Here is a 19,133-nt window from a genome sequence, read left to right as displayed (position 1 = left end):
AAAGCATTCAAGCTTGTTTAAAAGTCTCGGTGAAACAATAAAATCAGCCTTGAGATTCACATTGTTGCTTTTCAAGCCTATCTTTAGCCATATATTTGGAAATATTGCCTAAAATTCTGCACTGTCTGAGTCCTAACCCTGTTCCTTTTGTGTGTTTGTGTCTGTCCTTTGACAGGATGATGAAGTGGTTCTTCAATGCACTGCTACCGCTCACAAAGAACAACAGAAATTGTGCCTTGCTGCAGAAGGATTTGGCAACAGGCTTTGCTTCTTGGAATCCACTTCAAATTCCAAGGTACCACAAGCTGTCTTGTTCTAATGCTGTTTAAGCAGTATTAACCTGCCTGCCCTCCTCCTCCTCTTGGAATGTTTCCCTTCTCCATTCAGATTAAATGTTACTAGGAGGCAAAGAGGAACTGTATGCTAGCACTTCATGTTTATCCTTTATGTAATCTATAGTAGACTGTTATATGCCTTCAAATCTCACAAAGGGGAAGATTTATTGAATAACGGTCAACTTGGAACACTTTGGCAGGTATAATAATTATGTATGGATGTCCTGACTAAGAATCATTTATGAATTTGTTTTTTTGTTCACTAAGTTTTTTGTAACTTGTTTTTTTAAATGAAAATTTATATAGAGTACATGTGAATTGTAACATTGTGTAAGAGGGCTTTTTAGCTTATGTATCAGCATTCAGATTTTTCTTCACTGTCACTAAGGTTTGTGCTCCTCTTTAGAATCTGGAGTCTTCCAATACTCCAAAGCAGATTTATTTTGAGTACATGGGGATTTTGCTGGTGGACACCATTCTGTTGGCAAATGGGCACCCTTGGATACAACCCTACCTATATGCATAAAGATTGTGCTCCAGATACTTGGTATTTCATTGATGCATGTGTGCAGGAATTTATCTTGTTTTTTGGAACTGTTAAATTAACTCTGTCAGTTGAAAGCACTCAGAATGGAAAGCGGGGTTAAGTAAAATAAATGTTATCCTGCTGACATTTTGGCTTCCTGATGTGTCACTGCATCTTAATAACTAATGTGACAGATGCTGCAAGCAGGTGGTACCAATGTATTAATAGTGAAGATAAAACTATACTCCATCTATTCAGGCTGCACTACTCTGCACAGTTAAGACTACTTAATTCTCACTCAATTCAGTGGAACAGATGCAAAGTTAGTATATGTTAGCATTTATGTATACCTTACTGAGGTTATTGGAACTTGTATTATGTAGTGTGGTCTGCAGAAAGGAAGACTTGATGAAATGACCTTCAAACTGTGTTGTCGAAGGCTTTCATGGCTGGAATCACTGGGTTGCTGTGAGTTTTCCAGGCTGTATGGCCATGTTCCAAAAACATTCTCTGCTGTCGTTTCACCCACATCTATGGCAAGCATTGAATGGCCTTCCCGCTTCAAAGCCTGGCTGCTTTGTAGCTAAAAGAATTTCCCGAGGCAGGAAAGGATTCCCCCACACTGGACACAGCCAGGCTTTGAAACTGGAAGGCCATTCAATGCTAATATAGGCAGCCATTTGCCACATTCACACTTGCCTCAAGCAGACAAGAGTACTTTCTCCCACCCTGGACATTCCACATATATATAAACCCCACTTGCCTAGTTTTCAAAAGACCTCACGACCTCTGAGGATGCCTGCCATAGATGTGGGTGAAATGTCAGGAGAGAATGCTTTTGGAAAGTGGCCATACAGCCCGGAAAACTCACAGCAGCCCACCGACTTTCAAATTCCTTTGTACTGAGTCCTGTCAATCTCATTATTTGTATCTGGAACTGGCTTTACTGGATAATCCTTACTTACTTACTTACTTACTTAGGCGATCCCTCGTAGTTCGAGCATGATGGTCCTCCATTTCTGTTATCTTGGGGATGGATCCGTAGATGGCTGAAGAGACCTATTCTTGATCTGCATGTTCTCCTGCAGTGAGGACAATGGTTTCCAGGTGGAAGGCGGTCTCGGTCAGGGTTGACTTGACGGGCCTTCCTCTTGGCACGTTTCTCCCTTAAGCCCTCCATTCGTGTCTCTTCGAACTCCGCAGCACTGCTGGTTACAGCTGACCTCCAATTAGAGCGTTCAAGTGCCAGAGCTTCCCAGTTCTCAGTGTCTATGCCACAGTTTTTAAGGTTGGCTTTAAGCCCATCTTTAAATCTCTTTTCCTGCCCACCAACATTACGTTTCCCGTTCTTGAGTTCGGAGTAGAGTAGCTGCTTTGGGAGACGGTGATCGGGCATTCGGACAACGTGGCCAGTCCAGCGGAGTTGATGACGTAGGAGCATCGCTTCAATGCTGGTGGTCTTTGCTTCCTCAAGCACGCTGACATTTGTCCGCCTGTCTTCCCAAGAGGTTTGCAGGATTTTTTGGAGGCAACACTGATGGAAACGCTCCAAAGGTTGAGTTTGATTTCTGTAGACCATCCACGTTTCACAGGCATAGAGCAGGGTTGGGAGGACAATGGCTTTGTAAACAAGCACTTTAGTATCTCTACGGATGTCCCGCTCATCAAATACTCTCTGCTTCATTCTAAAAAATGCTGCACTCGCAGAGCTCAGGCAGTGTTGTATTTCAGTGTCGATGCTGACTTTTGTGGAGAGGTGGCTGCTAAGGTAGTGGAAATGGTCATCATTTTCTAGTGTTACACCATTAAGCTGTATTCCTGGCATTGCAGAGGGGTTAGCTGGTACCTGTTGGAAGAGCACTTTGGTTTTCTCGATGTTCAGTGAGAGGCCGAGCTTCTTGTATGCTTCTGCGAAGGTGTTTAGAGTGGCTTGTACGTCTTCTTCTGAATGCGCACAGACTACGTTGTCATCGGCATATTGGAGTTCTATAATAGATGTTGTGGTGACTTTGGTTTTGGCTTTCAGTCTGCTGAGGTTAAATAGCTTGCCATCTGTCCGATAGATGATTTCCACTCCGGTGGGAAGCTTCCCATCAACAAGGTGAAGTATCATAGCGATGAAGATGGAAAATAAGGTAGGGGCAATAACACATCCCTGCTTGACACCTGATTCCACCTTAAATGGGTCACTTTGGGAGCCGTTGCTGTCCAAGACTGTTGCCATCATGTCATCATGGAGGAGCCGCAGGATGTTCACAAATTTGTCAGGGCACCCGATTTTTTGGAGGATGGTCCAGAGAGCGCTGCAATTCACTGTGTCGAATGCCTTTGCAAGGTCAATGAATGCCATGTACAGAGGTTGATTTTGTTCCCTGCATTTTTCTTGGAGCTGTCGAGCAGTGAAGATCATGTCCACTGTTCCTCTGGAGGGACGGAAGCCATTCTGGGATTATGGGAGGGTGTCTTCTGAGACAGGGAGAAGGCAGTTTGCAAGTATTCTTGCGAGAATTTTCCCAGCAGAGGTTAGAAGGGAGATACCACGATAGTTCCCGCAGTCTGTTCTGTCCCCTTTCTTGAAAAGGGTGATGATGGTGGCATCTTTGAAGTCTGCTGGGATTTTCTCGGTCACCCACACCTTTTCAATGAGCTGGTGGAGTTGTTGTATCAGCTCAGGTCCACCGTCTTTAAAGATTTCAGCAGGGATCCCATCACGTCCACTGGCTTTGTTGTTTTTTTGTTGGCTGATGGCATTGCTGACTTCTTCCAAACTAGGCAGTGCTGCAAGCTCATCCCTGGTTTGTTGTTGCGGGATTTGTGAGAGGGTCTCTTTGGCCACATTGGAGCTGCGATTCAGCAGGTTCTGGTAGTGCTCTTTCCAATGTAGTGCAATTGATGTTTTGTCCTTCAGAATTTTGGTTCTATCTGATGAACGTAGAGGCTGTATGCCATGGTTTCTTGGTCCGTAAATGATCTTTGTGGCTTTGAAAAATCCCTGAGCATCATGGGTATCTGCAAAGTGTTGGATTTCTTCAGCCTTCTTTGTCCACCAGATGTTCTTGAGTTCTCTGGTCCTTCTTTGGACCTCAGCTTTTGCACTGGCATAGATCTTTTTCTTGGCAGCACAGTTGGTGTCTCTCTGCCATGTTTGGAAGGCTTTCCTTTTGTTATCAATTAGCTGTTGGATCTCTTTGTCATTATCGTCAAACCAGTCTTGATGTTTCTTAGTTTGGTATCCAATGGTTTCTTCGCAGGCTGTGATGATGGAGGTCTTCAGTTTGTTCCAATGTTCCTCAACATTTTCGGGGTGTTCTGTGGGTAGATGAAGGGCTCGTTTGGAGGGCTCCTGAAGGGCTTGGGTGTCCATTTTATGCCTTGTTTTTCTTCCTTGGAGTCTGCATTTGGGGACGATCATGATAGCCATCGTGGATCGGATTAACCTGTGGTCCGTCCAGCAGTCATCAGCACCTGTCATGGCTCTTGTGAGAAGTACACCGTCATGGTCTCTGGCACGTGTAATTACATAGTCCAAGAGGAGCCATTGCTTTGACTGGGGGTGCTTCCATGATGTCTTGAGCTTGTTTTTCTGGCGGAAGAGCGTTTGGTGATGACAAGGTTGTGCTCTCCACATTTGGTGAGAAGCAAGATGCCATTTGAGTTGCTGTTTCCGACCCCATCTTTTCCTATGATCCCTGGCCACAGGTCAGAGTCCCGTCCGACTCTTACATTAAAGTTCCCCAGGAGGATGATTTTGTCCACCTTAGGTATCTCCAATAGGACGGTGTCCAGCTGACAATAAAATTTTTCCTTGATGTCTTCGTCAACATCTAGAGTTGGTGCATAGGCACATATGATGGTTACCTGTTGGTTTTTGGCAAGGTTAATTTGGAGGGTTGAGAGTCGTTCATTGATGCCAGTGGGTGCTTCAGTCAGGTGCTTCACCAGGTCATTTCTGATAGCAAAGCCAACTCTGTGTATTCTTCACTCTTCTTCAGGCAATCCCTTCCAGAAGAAGGTGTAGCCTCCTTTTTCTTCCTTCGGCTGTCCCTCTCCTGCTCTCTTGGTCTCCTGAAGGGCTGCTGTGTCGATCTTAAAGGGACCCAGCTTCCTTGGAATGATAGTAGTCCTGCGTTCGTGGCGTTCACTGTCAGTGTTATCCAACAGTGTCCGTACGTTCCATGTTCCAAAGTTCATTTCTCTTTTTTGGCTGCAGAGTGGTGACCCCTCTGGACGCGGCAGTCCAGTCAGGGATAAGAGAGGCAGACTATGTTTAGGGCACCTTTTCTAGCCCCTTCCCCATGTGGGGTGAGCAGAGCGGATCCTTAAAAAGGGCTGCTCAGTCATGGATACAGCTGCCGGACTACTCAACTGCCTCGGACCTTGAGGAAGAACAACTGAGTCCATATCCGCCACCCATGCGCCAGTCTGTGACTAGGGGCTTGCAGATTTCACAGTCCTGCCCCCGTCGCCACTCGCTGATCACCATAGGACTTTTGTTGGTTTGTTTTTATTTTTCTTGGAAGACTCCTGTGCATGATTATTTTTTTAATATGTGGAGGTCGGTGCATGGCCGGTCAACACACAGTCTTCACAGAGTGAGGTCCCAGCAGTGGTGTGATTAACACAATGAGAGTGGCTTCTCAGTCTGTTGCAGCCTTCTTCCGCCTTCACAGCCTGTAACATGCACTATGTTATCCTCCGCCTGCTCCGCTGTTGAGGTCTTTGGGTCTTCAGATTGTTCTTGGTCTGGATCCTCCCCTGTGGACCCTCCTGGGAGTGCATGACGCTAGTAGTTGTGCCCGCAGGTTCATTGGAAGACGCAAGCCCCCTCACCACGGCAAAGTGACAATCCATCAAGGGGGTCCTTAAATACACTACCGCATGGAGAAGAACCAAAAGAAAGATGATTATAATTCTTAAGCAAACCACCAGTTATCAATTTCATCCAGCTTACCGTGAAAAGGTGGTCAGGAAATATAATGGGAATTTGCTCCTGGAAATCCATGCGTAGGCTTTGGCAGCACCTAAAAATAATGACAACAATTTGCACTTGTAGATCATATTTAGCACTTGTTCCCCACCCTACATACTTGACCTTCCTATGTTCTGACTCAGCATCCTTCTCCATGACCTTTCATTAGCCAGGGAAGTATGGCAGATGCTAGATGGGGAAAGCCAAGCAGGGAAATGGCTGCAGGAAAATGATGCCATTCTCCTGGATGTCTGGAGGATCTCTTGAAGATCCAGGAAGAGCCCTTGTTCTTCCTGCAGGTGGCTGGAGGAATGGAGATAGATTGCTACTTGAATATTCCTCATCCATCCTCTTATCCTTCCTGACTGCTGTATAGCTGTGAGGAGAGTCGTCCAGCTGGAAGTTAAGTAGTTGGTTTGGCCATGACGTGGGATTGGATGTGCTGAGAGGTTATCAGTGAAAAGAAGAAAATATATATTAAAAAATTGAATATAGGGCTGTCCAAAAGAATTAGGGTTGAGATATCTATTTTTCTTCTTTCAAATTCCCTCAGCATACTTTTAATTAAATATATTATCTCCCATATGGTGCAGTCTAATGTTTTATTTTCAGTAGGTCATCATTTTGAATGTATTATTCATCATCATAAAAAATGAATTGGAATATTAATGATTCATTACAATAGCAGTGATCCTGATGAATCCATCATTTCCCTATTTTCTTGTAACTCAATAATTCTTAACACTAAAATATGAGCGAATGAAAATATCAACAGTATTGTACCATTAAAAATAGTCTAACAAATAAACTGTAATTGAACAGCAAATACATTATTCTCTACTTCCCTGTGATCTATACTGAATGTGCCAAAGCATTTGCACCAATTTGTTAGTTTTACAAAGTCTTAAGAAGAGAACATTATTCTGACATTAGTTGTTTGTAACTATAGTTATTGAAGCAAAGAAACAATGTCAGATGGGGCTATTTGTATATTAAAAAATTACAAGGTGAACTGGTGAATGGGGCTAAGTCCCCTCCTCTGTGGTGCTTCTCCTAGATATGGATTAGTTACTTAGAGTGTTGTATGGGAGAAGTCCAGTTTCTGTCATCATTCCTCACTGAGTTATTGAAATCTATCAGTTGACCTCATATAAGCTACTTTCTTCCTCTGGACTTATCTCTGAAGGGTTTTTTTTTTTGTAGGGATACAATAGGAAGTGAAACTCACTGTAGGAAACGCAGGATATAAATGTAAGTAATGGATCATAAGGAAGGATGCAGGTAGAACTGGAGGTATATGCCTAAAGTCAAATACATTGTTCAGCCACCTGCGCATATTACTATACTATATTGAGTCATGAATCTTAGTTAATAAAAAAAAAATGAGACAGCACTTTCCCAAATATTCACTTTGTAGTAGCATTAATTTAGCAAAGAGTTTGTCTTGACATAGGTATAACAAGTGACTTCCATTTCAGATAAACAACTTAGGGAGCACCTCTACATATCAATTTCAAATAGTCACATGCCAGTATATAATAAGCATATTTCAATGAACTGCTCCCTCTTTGAACACTTTGAACCAAGGACAAAATGAACAATTAAAGGAGGTAAGGGGTTCTAGCATCTTTTTAACACCTTCATAATGATCTGAAATATGAGCAGTTACTTGCCCAAGTTTATAGATTGTTTTAAAAATAACAAAGCAAAGGAAGAAAAGAGAGCAGAATAATATGTTGTTGAAGGCTTTCATGGAAAGAATCACTGGGTTGCTGGGAGTTTTTCAGGCTGTAGGGCCATGTTCCAGAAGCATTCTCTCCTGATGTTTCACCCACATCTATGCCAGGCATCCCCAGAGGTTGTGAGGTCTGTTGGAAACTAAGACAGTGGGGTTTTATATATCTGTGGAATGTCCAGGATGGGAGAAAGAACTCTTGTCTGTTTGAAGCAAGTGTGAATGTTGCAGTTGGCCACCTTGATTAGCATTGAATAGCCTTGCAGCTTCAAAGCCAGGCAAGAAGCAGCCAGACTCTTTGAACACATTGAACCAAGGACAGACCAGGGTTTCCAGGTGAAAAAGTGGATAGGGCTCTTGTATCATTAATAGTTGTGCAGAAGAAGGAGTTTCAGTGGGTGCCCTTTCAGATTACATAATTATAGCATGTTGATCATATCTTAACTGTCACGATTATGTCCAATGGAATCCTGGTATTAGTAATTTTATGGAGTATTTCTGATTCTCAGTCAGATAGTGATAATACATGCTCAAACTATGTATCCCAAGATTTTGTATGATTCCATGGAAGTTAAAGTGGAATCGAGTGGTATAGTTATTTAGTGTGAAGGGCTCCTAGCTTGAACTTCTTTCCCATCCTTAAATCTTTGGATCTTCTTTTTCTTTCTCCCTGTAAAGTTTTCGATTCAACTGTAACTTAATCCTCCCTATGATTTCCCTGTGATATTTTACATGTCCACACTTGCATTTTTCTACTGGTCAGTTCCAAAAGCAATGCTCCAGTTGTTAATAGTTGTTAAAAGCAGCAGTCTTCACAGGTAACAAAATTAACCTTCCTTTTAATCTGATATGTAGCATATGCAACACCATAAAAGATTTTTACAACATAATTTTCTGCTGTTGTTAACTGTTTTTTTTAACAAACTGTGCCATTTCCTTCTTATTAAATAATAAGGTGTTACAGCAAAATTCTCTGCAGCTGAACTCAAATGTTAGAGACAGATAATGCATCACAAGACATGCATTTAGTTTTATATGGATCTGACTGAAAAAGAGCACTTTATTCTTCCAAGATCCTGTGATTATATATAAAAGGATTTCAAACAGTCTGGACCTCTTGCATTTACATTTCAACAGCATCCATTGGCTGTGCCAATGTTATTTTGAAAAATTAACTTGATGCAGATATCTTTAATATTTATGGTAGAAAAATCCTAGTTGCATGTTATATGCAGTACAGTGGACATCTATTGTTTTCATTCCTTACATAGAAAAAAAACTGTCTTAATTCCCTCATTGTATGTGTGTGTAGGAAAGTACCACAAAATGATTTGTCCCATTAGTGATGTTAGTTATACTCACTGATTATGTGTATTGAATGTGCCCTCTTGTGGTAAGAGTTGGTATCTACTACTGATATATTGAAGCAAACAGATATCTGAAATTCATAATGTTCACTTCTCGGGATTTACAGTATCTTTATTAAGTCAGCAAAGTTTATGCAAATCAAGTTTTTTAAATCAATTGGAATTAAAAAACAGGATGAAAGTCTATTACAAATACAAAATCATTCTGTTGAAGATAATGTTTTTTTAACTACTGGTCCTATTTATGGGCAAGAAAAAGAAGAGTAGAATGTAATCAGCATATAAAGTGAGGAATATTTTTCATTGGGCTAGAGGAAGACAAACAGAATAGCATTACTACTGAGACTAGGATTGATTATTGTGTTTTTAAAGTGAGAACAATGAACTTTGGAAACATTAATAAATAGATAATGGCATGATGGAGAAAGTGATAAACAGAAAACTGAGGAAGAATCAAAAGAAGAGCAATTAAGAACCCTTAGAGAAAGTTAACTTAATAAAACATTTTAAAGTGTTTCCAAATGTTTTCTTAGCTTGTTGGTGTATGGGAGCTCAGCTCATTCTTGGGAAAAGTGACTAATGCGATGCCACAGGGTTCTGTCCTGGACCATCTTGATTAATGATTAATCATAGAGTTGGAAGATACCACATGGGCCATCCAATCCAACCCATGCCATGCAGGAAAAGCAAAAAATACTCCCAACAGCTGGCCATCCAGTTTCTGTTTAAAAGCCTTCAAAGTAGGAGCTTCTATCACACTTTGAGGCAGAGAATTCCACTGTTGAACAACTCTTACTTACAGGAAGTTCTTCCTAATGTTCAGCTGGAATCTCCCTTTCTGTCATTTGAATTCATTGCTCTGAGTCATAGTCTCCAGTGCAGCAGAAAACAACCCTGTGGCACACCAGTATTTCCAGGATGTTGAGGAACCATTGGTGAGCACACTTTGGGTTCAGTTGCTTAACCAAGTGCAAACCCACCTAGCAGTAGTTTTGTCTAGCCCACATTTGATTAATTTGTTTGCAAGAAGATCATGGGGCACCTTGTCGCCCCAAGTCCCTTTGGGGAGAGGGGGCGGGATATAAAGCATTATTATTATTATTATTATTATTATTATTATTATTATTATTGTGAAAGACCTTACTGAAATTCATATATGCTACATCCACAGCATTCCCTGCATATACCAAGCTTGTATCTTATATATATATATATATATATATATATATATATATATATATATAAAAATAAAAAGATATAAGATTTGTCTGGCATGACCTGTTTCTGAGAAATCCATATTGCCTTTTAGGACCTCATTACATTAGGGATTTTAATTGTCCTAGGATTCTTAGAGGACTCTGGGAGTTTGGAGCCTTCCAGATGCCATCAGATGACTCACTTATGGTAGGACTCTGTCAGCGTGCTGCAAGCATCCTAGGGCACTGAAAAGAGAATATGGGAAGCTACCTGTGTTCTCATAGCGAAGATTGGGACTACTAGTGCGCAGGGCAGCTGGACGGCAATGCTTCCCCCGTGGGATGAGTAATTGGACAATGTGGGGTGCAAGGCAACAGTTTCCCCTGTTGTCTGCTGGATTTGCCACGATACATGGCGAATCCTCCCACTATCACCTGTAAATTGAACCTCAGTGTGATGAGGTTCTTAGTGATCACCACATTCTTTTCTTAGTGATTACAGTCTGCCTCCTTAATGGTCTGCTTCATAATCTTTCCTGGTATTGATGTCAGGTTGATTGGACAGTAATTGTTTGGGTTTTCTTTTTCCCCTTCTTGAAGATAGGGACATCATTTGCTCACTTCCAGTCTAGTAGAACTTCTGTTATCCAAGATTTCTCAAAGATTATTGCCAGTGGTTCTGAAATTACTTCAATACCCTTGGATGTAGTTCATCTGGCCCTGGAGACCTTAATTCTTTTAGAGTAGTCAGGTATTCCTTGACTACTTCTTTACCTATTTGGAGTTGCATTTCCCCTATTGCCAGTCTGCTTCATATTGCTCAAGTTGAACATTTCCTTTTGGGAGAAGACTGAAGCAAAGAAGATATTGAGCACTTCTTCCTTTTCCCTTAGGTGAGGGAATAGAAGACACAATTACCAAATTTGCAGATGACACAAAACAGTACACCCAGGGCCGGCCCAAGGTAATTTTCAAGTGTAGGCGAACAGAATTTTGGTGCCCCCCCCCCAAACCAATCACTGAAAAATAAACTGACCAATGTGGTACTCGTATAAACATGAGTTAAAATGACTATAATTTATTTTATTTGTGTATGTAGAATGTTCTCAACTTTTTCTAGCCATTTTAGTATAGTGGTATCATGTCCAATATGCACTGGAATTCATGAGAGATGTTCTCTATGGGAATCTCTGCCAAATTAGTGTATGAATATGGTTTTCATTAATTCAAGATATTTTTATCTACTCTTTATTAAAGCTTACAATGTGAGCCTACAAAATTAAACACAGTTAGCAAAACAACAAGAAGAAACAATAAAAGGCAGCATTACATTGATGTCTAAAAGAGCTTTTAATATTCAGCATAAATGCATAAAGCCCATTGAACAGTTTCAATATGTCATTGAAATTAAAATAAAGACACTGGGGAAAACCAGGGACCTTTTTTCTTGAGTTGGCCTATGTTGCATTAGTTTGTAAAACAGATCATAATCTCATTCAGGCATTTGTGTACATACTTAATTACAGCTTTCTTAAACTACTTCACTTTATTGAATGGCCTATTGAATGGCTCATTTGGATTGTTTATCATCTAACTGATTGAGGCATCTTCTATAGTTGGTGTAGTGATCGTGAATGAGGTTTAAGCATTTGGTTCTGAATGCTAAACTCACAAAATTAATTTAGCATTCAGAAATTAGTTGCCTTTAGTTTAAAAAAAGCAATTTCTAGAAGCTGTGTCATGAATGTTGTGTAGAAGTAAAAGGCATAAATTAAATTGATGATAAGAATGATGATTAGGGAGTCTGTTTTGATTCTGCCAGTCCGGGGCAAAGTCCCATTTGGCTCATATATTTGGTATTTTTTGCTTTATACTGAATTCTGTGTGGTTGTTTCACTGCTAAAATTGTTTTTATGAATTCTGTTGTGTTATACAGGGTGTTTGAAAAAGATAAACCACATCAAAACTAGGGAGTTCTTTTTCAAACATCCTGTATTTTAACTATGTTGAACTCGGGCTTGTCCCCATGTAAACCACTCTGAGTCCCTTCGGGGAGATGGAGGTGGGGTACAAAAATAAAATTATTATTATTATTATTATTATTATTATTATTATTATTATTATTATTATTAAAGTCAAATGCTTTGAGTCAGGAAAAAAAGCTATTGAATTGGAAGGAGAAGCGTGTATTGGGGTTAATGGAAGAAGCATTGATTTGGGTCAGCATTTATGTTGTTGAATTTATTGGGAAATAACTTAGAAGTAATCTTGCAAGGCATTTATATGGAGGTGACCTGGAGATAGTGATGTGGATAATTGGTGTAAAGGAACCTTGTTTGGAGGTAGACTAGGGTACGAAAAGAGGGGAAATTCAGGTGATGTTAATTAGAGTTTTAATTTGGTATGGGATATAGATTAATTGAAGAATTTTAATGGAGTGATCTATAGGCTGTGGCGCAGACGGGAGAGCAATGAATCACTGACCAGGAGGTCATAAGTTCGAGGCCCGCTCGGAGCTATGTTTGTTGTTTGTCTTTGTCCTATGTTAAAAAGGCATTGAATGTTTGCCTGATGTGTGTAATGTGATCCGCCCTGAGTCCCCTTCGGGGTGAGAAGGGCGGAATATAAATGCTGTAAATAAATAAATAAAAATATGGGTAATAAGAAGTTAATGCATTTACTGAAGGGAAGAATACTACTGATAAATTCAGTTCAGTTGTGAAGGGCTGTGTTCTAGTAGTGAATCAGTGCATTTTCCCTTGAAGTGGTAAATGTTGGGTCACATATGTAGTCTGGTATATGTGGCTCAGATCCAGATTTTTCCTGGTACTCAGTTGGTGTCTTGGGCAATTCATCTAGTCAAGCAATCTGTTTGTAGTATTGTCCAGCCAAATCACAGTGAAAACTCTACACACCCCTCTTTGGCAGAAGTGTAGTGTTGGTGATATGCCCACATTTTGCTAAATGCTATAAAATTAAAATCATATAAAACAACAACACCAATCACTGGAATTTGACTGTTTCTAAAGTTTACATATGGCAGAAAAGGGCATGAAGTCATTGTTGATGGTCACTTTGTAGTGTAGATATCAATAGTAAGGATACCAAATATATAGGATAACTGTAAGCAATATTCACGTATAGTTCTAAAATCAAATCAAATATTGCTTAAGAATCTTGTTATATCTCTGTGGGTTCAGGCTGTGCTTGGTAGATTTAAAGATTTCCAGTAAAAAGCAGCATAGACCAGGACAACCTGAACTCTTCCTTTACTGGTCTACGCTAAGTATGTAAATAGTCAGAGAATTCTGTAGGATAGAGTAATGGCAGTTAAAATGGAATCATAGTGCTATAACTACATGGTGTGAAGGGGTCTCTGGTTTACTGAATTTACTATGTTACTCCTAAGCAAATGTGTATAGGGTAACACTATAAGGATTAGGAGACTTAATGAGCCACGGTGGCGCAAAGGGTTAAACCTTTGTGCCAGCTGGACTGCTGACTTGAATTTTGGGTTGCTGACCTGAAGATTGCCGGTTTGAATCTGGGAGATGGGGTGACATCTTGACATATTTATTGCTTTTATTATTTTTTCGCACGTCGCTTCTGACATGATAAAAATGAATATGGTTTAGCACCATTTTAACTGACATGGCTCAGTGCTGTGGAATTACTGGATTTGTAGTTTGGTGAGGCAACAACAGTTTTACGTGGAGAAGGCTAAAAATCTCGTAAAACTATAACTGTCATTATTCAGTAGCACTGAGCCATTGATCCCGTGTGATTTATCCAGTAATATTTATCAGTGCCTTTAAGTTATAGTGTCAAAATATTAGTACTTACTATTTATTGATGAAATGAATTTTTAGTTGAAAAAGACTGGTGGCATATAGAGAGAGGTTCTATGTTGCTTTCAAGTTTTGTGAGAAGTGAACTGGAGCTCAAAGTTATGATTTGAAACTGATAGGTAAGCTTTCACATCTCAGCATTTGTGAAACGGAATATCTGAGCAGTGAGTGGGTGGACAGAAATTCCTCCCCCAGTTCTAAACATCAGAAGGAAAGCTGCCAGATCCCTTTTGGAAACTGAATTAATCAAGAGAAATGAGCTTTATTTATCACCAGGAATGCGTTGCTAGGTGTGATTTGTCATACAGGGGAAATGACCTTTTTTATAACAGCATAATGCAATGTATATAAATATACCATACTTCAAAATATCTTGTTTGAGCTTCGCATGGTCGTAGTAACCATCTGCTGAATATAAAGGCAGCCATTCTAACAAAATAGGGTATGACAGGCTCTACTAAAACAAAAGGACTATGAAACTTTATAAAAGAAATTCTGTAAACTTGTGCATCCAGACTATATTCAAGTCATGCTTACTCTTCTAAGTCCTGCTTTTACAGTATAAAATCACAGGATTACAGGCTCTGTATACTATTGGGTCAGGAGCTATACATGTTATTGGGAAGCAATAGACCACAGTTTGGCATTAAGCACCCTTTACCAAGCAGTATAAGAGCTCTTCTAAAAATAATTGGGTTGAAATTCAGTAGACAGGAGAAACCCGTTACTGTGAAAAGATTTTAATGAAGTCTTGTGCAGTCTGGATTTTACAGGTCACTGTGCACATACACACTTGTTAACTGCTTACAATTTCAAGGTCTGGGTGAGGGCAGACTAAAATACGACAAAATGGAAGTTAGGCAGAGAACCACAGCTTGCCCATCTAATAGGCTTTTAAGTATTGTTTTCCCCAGTGATTCCTTTTCAGTCAGAAGAGTAGTTCACACACATGCCACTTGATAGCCTGATGGATACTAGCCAAAAATTCCTTTTCAGCTTTCTTGTGTTTAACCTGGCAGTTCACAGGGATATATACATTTTGTTCATTACTGTTTTGCTCCCCATATATTACAGGGTTCTTCATGCATCCTTTTTCCTGCATAAACTCATCAGATCTCAGCCAAAATTTATATGATTTTCTTACATCATTGCCTTATAGAAATCTCAGTTGCAATCACTTATATTTTAGGGCTCCCTTTACCCATATATAAATGCACTGGCAAATTTTGTCTTGCCAGATAGCCAAAATTTGGGATTGCCTTCAACCTTGTGTCTTCCCAAAAGGGGAATGGAATTTTGTTGCAGTCAGACCTTCATATCCAAAGCTTTAGTTGCCTCAAAGTGTCTTTGATTCACAGAAGCCCCACATTACCTGTTTCAGGGCCCTTCCACACAGCCATATAACTTAGAATTTCAAGGCAGAAAATCCCACAGGGCTATTTGAGTCTACATTGCCATATATTCCAGTTCAAAGCAGAAAATGTGGGAATTTATTCAGCTGTGTGGAAGGAGCCCCAGCTATAACCTATGTAGGAATTCCTATGTAGGAATTACATGGTTGTTGCTGTGTTAAATTTCAGGATTATTTTGGGCAAGGCATTGTGTTGGGAAGCATGGGGAACTCAGCAATGATGAGACAGTAAAGACATTTTGAGCCTCTGGTAACAGCTGCTTTGAGTGTTCTTGTGGAGAGAAAATAATAATAATAATAATGATAATAATAATAATAATAATGAAGATGATGATGATGATGAATGCATTTTGTAAAGAGGCAAGTTTTCTTTGTATTCCCCAGTGAGTATACTTGCTGTCTGTGCTAGCAGCTTGTCTATTAATGTTACCATGGCAGAAGATTAAATATTAAAAGTATCCTTCCCTTCATTTTCTTTTTTACTTTTCTAGTCTTAAGATTTATTTCTCTGTAATGTTTATATATTTTGTAAGATTTAAATATTTATAGGTGTCTTAGGGCATGCATTTTAGAAGCCTTGATGGTGACACACAATGTATCACCCATTTAGCAGTGAAAGTGTTTTTTTTAGACTTTAAATATGATATACGAAAAGTCATTTCTTGCTCTGCAGTTTCCAGGAAAAAGCTGTTGGTTGCTGTGTTTTCTTCTGTCTGTGCTGGGAAGGGGTGTGGTGGTGGAGGCAAATCACTTCATCTGAGCAGAATTGGTGGGCTTGAGTGAAAGGAAAGGCCAGGCACCTCTCTCCCACTCCCATTTCCCAGTGCACGGTGGCCTTTGACAATGACATTGGAGCTAACTGTTCCCCATCACTTGCCATGGCGTCACCCAAAGTGAACAGGGAGCACTGGGAAGGGAGTAGGGGAAAAAGGGAAAAGGCTTTGGCTGATGTCAGGACAGGTGACGAGGAATAGATAGGACGTGTGTTGTGGCCAAAGAGCCCAGTGATACAGGGGTTGGGGAGGCAAATAGGATGGCTGACCAGCATTCATGTTGCTGATTGGTGGGGACTTCTCCTGTCTCCACAGCAGCTGATCCAGTGTCTAAATAGCTGGAATAGCCCCAAAATAAGTGTCAGGGTAGATGTGCCCAAAATTTACTTAAATTCTGGTGTGTCTAAATGGTTTTTAAAGTATCATTGGCTGGCATTCTTTAAGTAAATTAGGAGGTCATAAACTATGACATCACAACTGTTTTATATTCATATTTATTATTGTGGCATCATTGCCATAGTTGAGAATAATAATAATAATAATAATAATAATAATAATAATAATAATAATACAGTGTTCCCTCACTACTTCTCAGTTCACTTTTCATGGATTTGCTGATTTGCGGTTTTTCAATAAACTCTAAAAGATTATTATAAATAAATTATAATTTACAGCCTATGGAAGGGAGGAAGGAGAAGCCAAAGGGAGAGAAAAGGAGCCCAAGCAGCAACGGTAGGAGAAGGAGGCGATTTATCAATACACGATTGGTTTATAAGGACGTAAAATAGTGTATAACTATTAAAATAATGTATAAATATTAAAATATATATAGTGTTTCTACTTCACGGATTTTCAGTTATTGTGGGTGGTCCTGGAACATAACCCACGCAATAAGTGAGGGAACACTGTTATAGTAATTTACCACTGAAAATTACCACTTTAAAATCCAATCAGCTACATCACCTGGAGGACCTAGAAAATGCCTAGAGAGGAAACATACTTTGTTAGAGACAGGTAAATGAAACTGCAGGTACTGTTCCCATGAATATGGGTACCATTTTTTATTGGGGTGGGGTTGCATTCACAGTTTCTGCCAGTGGAGTCTTATCCAAAATATCTTTGCAGTTCTGATTGTCAAGATATTGTTGTCTTGAATAATTAGTGAGATTCTTTGTTGTAATTTTGTTCTTTGAATAAGGACATGTTATCCAGTTATCTGTTTCTTTTTCTCTCACACACGCCAGAAGACATACTTGATAGCATTTTTTCATCAGCCTTTCCTTTGTGCTAATCTATTTAATAAATGGGAATTTTCTGGAATTAATGCAGTTTCTTAAATTTTTATATTTCTTTTGTCTTATTTTGTTCTCATTGACTTGTTCAGTGACTATCTAAAAGCAGTGGTTCTCAGCCTGTGGGTCCCCAGATGTTTTAGCCTTTAGCCTAACAGCTGGTAAACTGGCTGGGATTTCTAGGAGTTGTAGGCCAAAACAAGTGGGGACCCACAAGTTGAGAACCACTGGCCTAAAAGGATGATCCCAAATATTTATAAAATTCTTCAGATGGATTTGAAAGAAGATATTTGTCATGAAACATAATTAGGACTGCAATGTAAATAAGTCAACTGGTAAGAAGATTACAATCTTGAGGATATTTGGCTGCCAGTAAATCTATTGAAGACAATGGAGATGGCTTCTGAGTAGACATAACACTATTTTCAGTGATATGAAATGCTTATTCAATGCTTTCTTCATCTTCTTTTTAAAATTAGAATGTTCCTCCGGATCTCTCAATCTGCAATTTTGTGCTGGAACAGTCTTTGTCGGTGAGAGCTCTCCAGGAAATGTTGGCTAATACGGAGGAAAAAGCAGAAGGGGTGAGTTGTGACGTTTTTACCTATTACTTCAATGGATATGAATTTGTCATTTGAACCTCTTGATTTTAGAATTTATAGAAGAGTTTAGAGCATTTAATGAATTTGTTGAAATCTCAGCCTGTGGAGTATAGCATCTCTGTGATTCTCTGTATTTCAGTTTTCATTCCCCAGAATGTAAAACCTACAATAGTGTTTATTTGCATTGACAAAAAGTCACATGTAGAGTGAAAACTAGACTATTTCTCTTTCTCTCATTTCTAACTTTCTTCTCTTCTTGGTCTCTATCCCTCTAACTTTATCTGGCTCAACCTGAGTTCTGTTTTGTGAATCAATAAAATGATTTGTGAATAATTTGTGTTTAAAATACATTTTGCAAGATATTTTCAAACTGCATGACATTTTGAAAACATTGACTGTACAGATTAATTCTGTCTGTTACATATTTGATTCCTTTGAGCATTTACTGATGAATTTTTCTTTTTGATCTTAATTTTTTCCTTCAATTCTGTATTTTATATGTGTCTGTATAGTGCGTAGTACAGAACTATGCATAATAATTTTCTAAACTGCAATTAATTAATAAACTATATTTTCCCAAACATTCTCTTGATTCCTTAATGGTGATATAAAGTTATAACTGTTTGATGCCAGCTGTCATTCTGTATCAGTTTTTCCTTTTTGAGATGAAAGCATTGCGGCAGAGTTGCCTTATCTATATCATAAAAATAAGAAATAACTTGCTGTTACAATCCAGTTAGGATTTGAATACTATCTAAGGACAAATATAGGATAGAAATGCAATAAATAATAAACAAATGACTGATTCAGAACTACATTTGTGCTAGCAAAAGACTCTTTCAAGTCTTTCATATTGCTAATAGCATTATATAGAAGACACAAATAGTTAAACAAACAAATATGTCTTTGTATCCTAAATTAATCTGATAATAGATGAATTTTTCTAATTAAGATTAAGGAAACAAATTGTAAAGATATATTAAAATATAATTGCTTTGCTTTGCTTTAATTGATGTCTTAATTTCTGTGTACTATATAAAACTAGTAAGAAATTGAATTGTTGGATTTTCACCTGCCTG

General features: G+C 39.1%; 1 protein-coding gene across 15 annotated transcripts in view; it reads left to right on the top strand.

Annotated features, from left to right (window-relative positions):
* The window catches only part of ryr2 (ryanodine receptor 2), a 394,137-nt gene that overhangs the window by 114,150 nt on the left and 260,854 nt on the right, over positions 1-19,133 (top strand). For all 15 annotated transcript variants that reach the window (XR_010004274.1, XM_062975204.1, XM_062975188.1 and 12 more), the window contains exons 2-3: positions 176-295; positions 17,932-18,036. Coding sequence is in view for 14 of the 15 variants with exons in the window: in XM_062975204.1 (XP_062831274.1) it covers positions 176-295; positions 17,932-18,036 (225 nt within the window). In the remaining variant the exon portion in view is untranslated. The remainder of the gene's footprint in view (positions 1-175; positions 296-17,931; positions 18,037-19,133) is intronic.

This window comes from Anolis carolinensis, chromosome 1, assembly GCF_035594765.1.
Source record: "Anolis carolinensis isolate JA03-04 chromosome 1, rAnoCar3.1.pri, whole genome shotgun sequence".
Taxonomy (NCBI): Eukaryota; Metazoa; Chordata; class Lepidosauria; order Squamata; family Dactyloidae; genus Anolis; species Anolis carolinensis.
The sequence above is the reverse complement of the archived record's forward strand: the minus strand, read 5'-3'. Positions and strand labels throughout refer to the sequence as shown.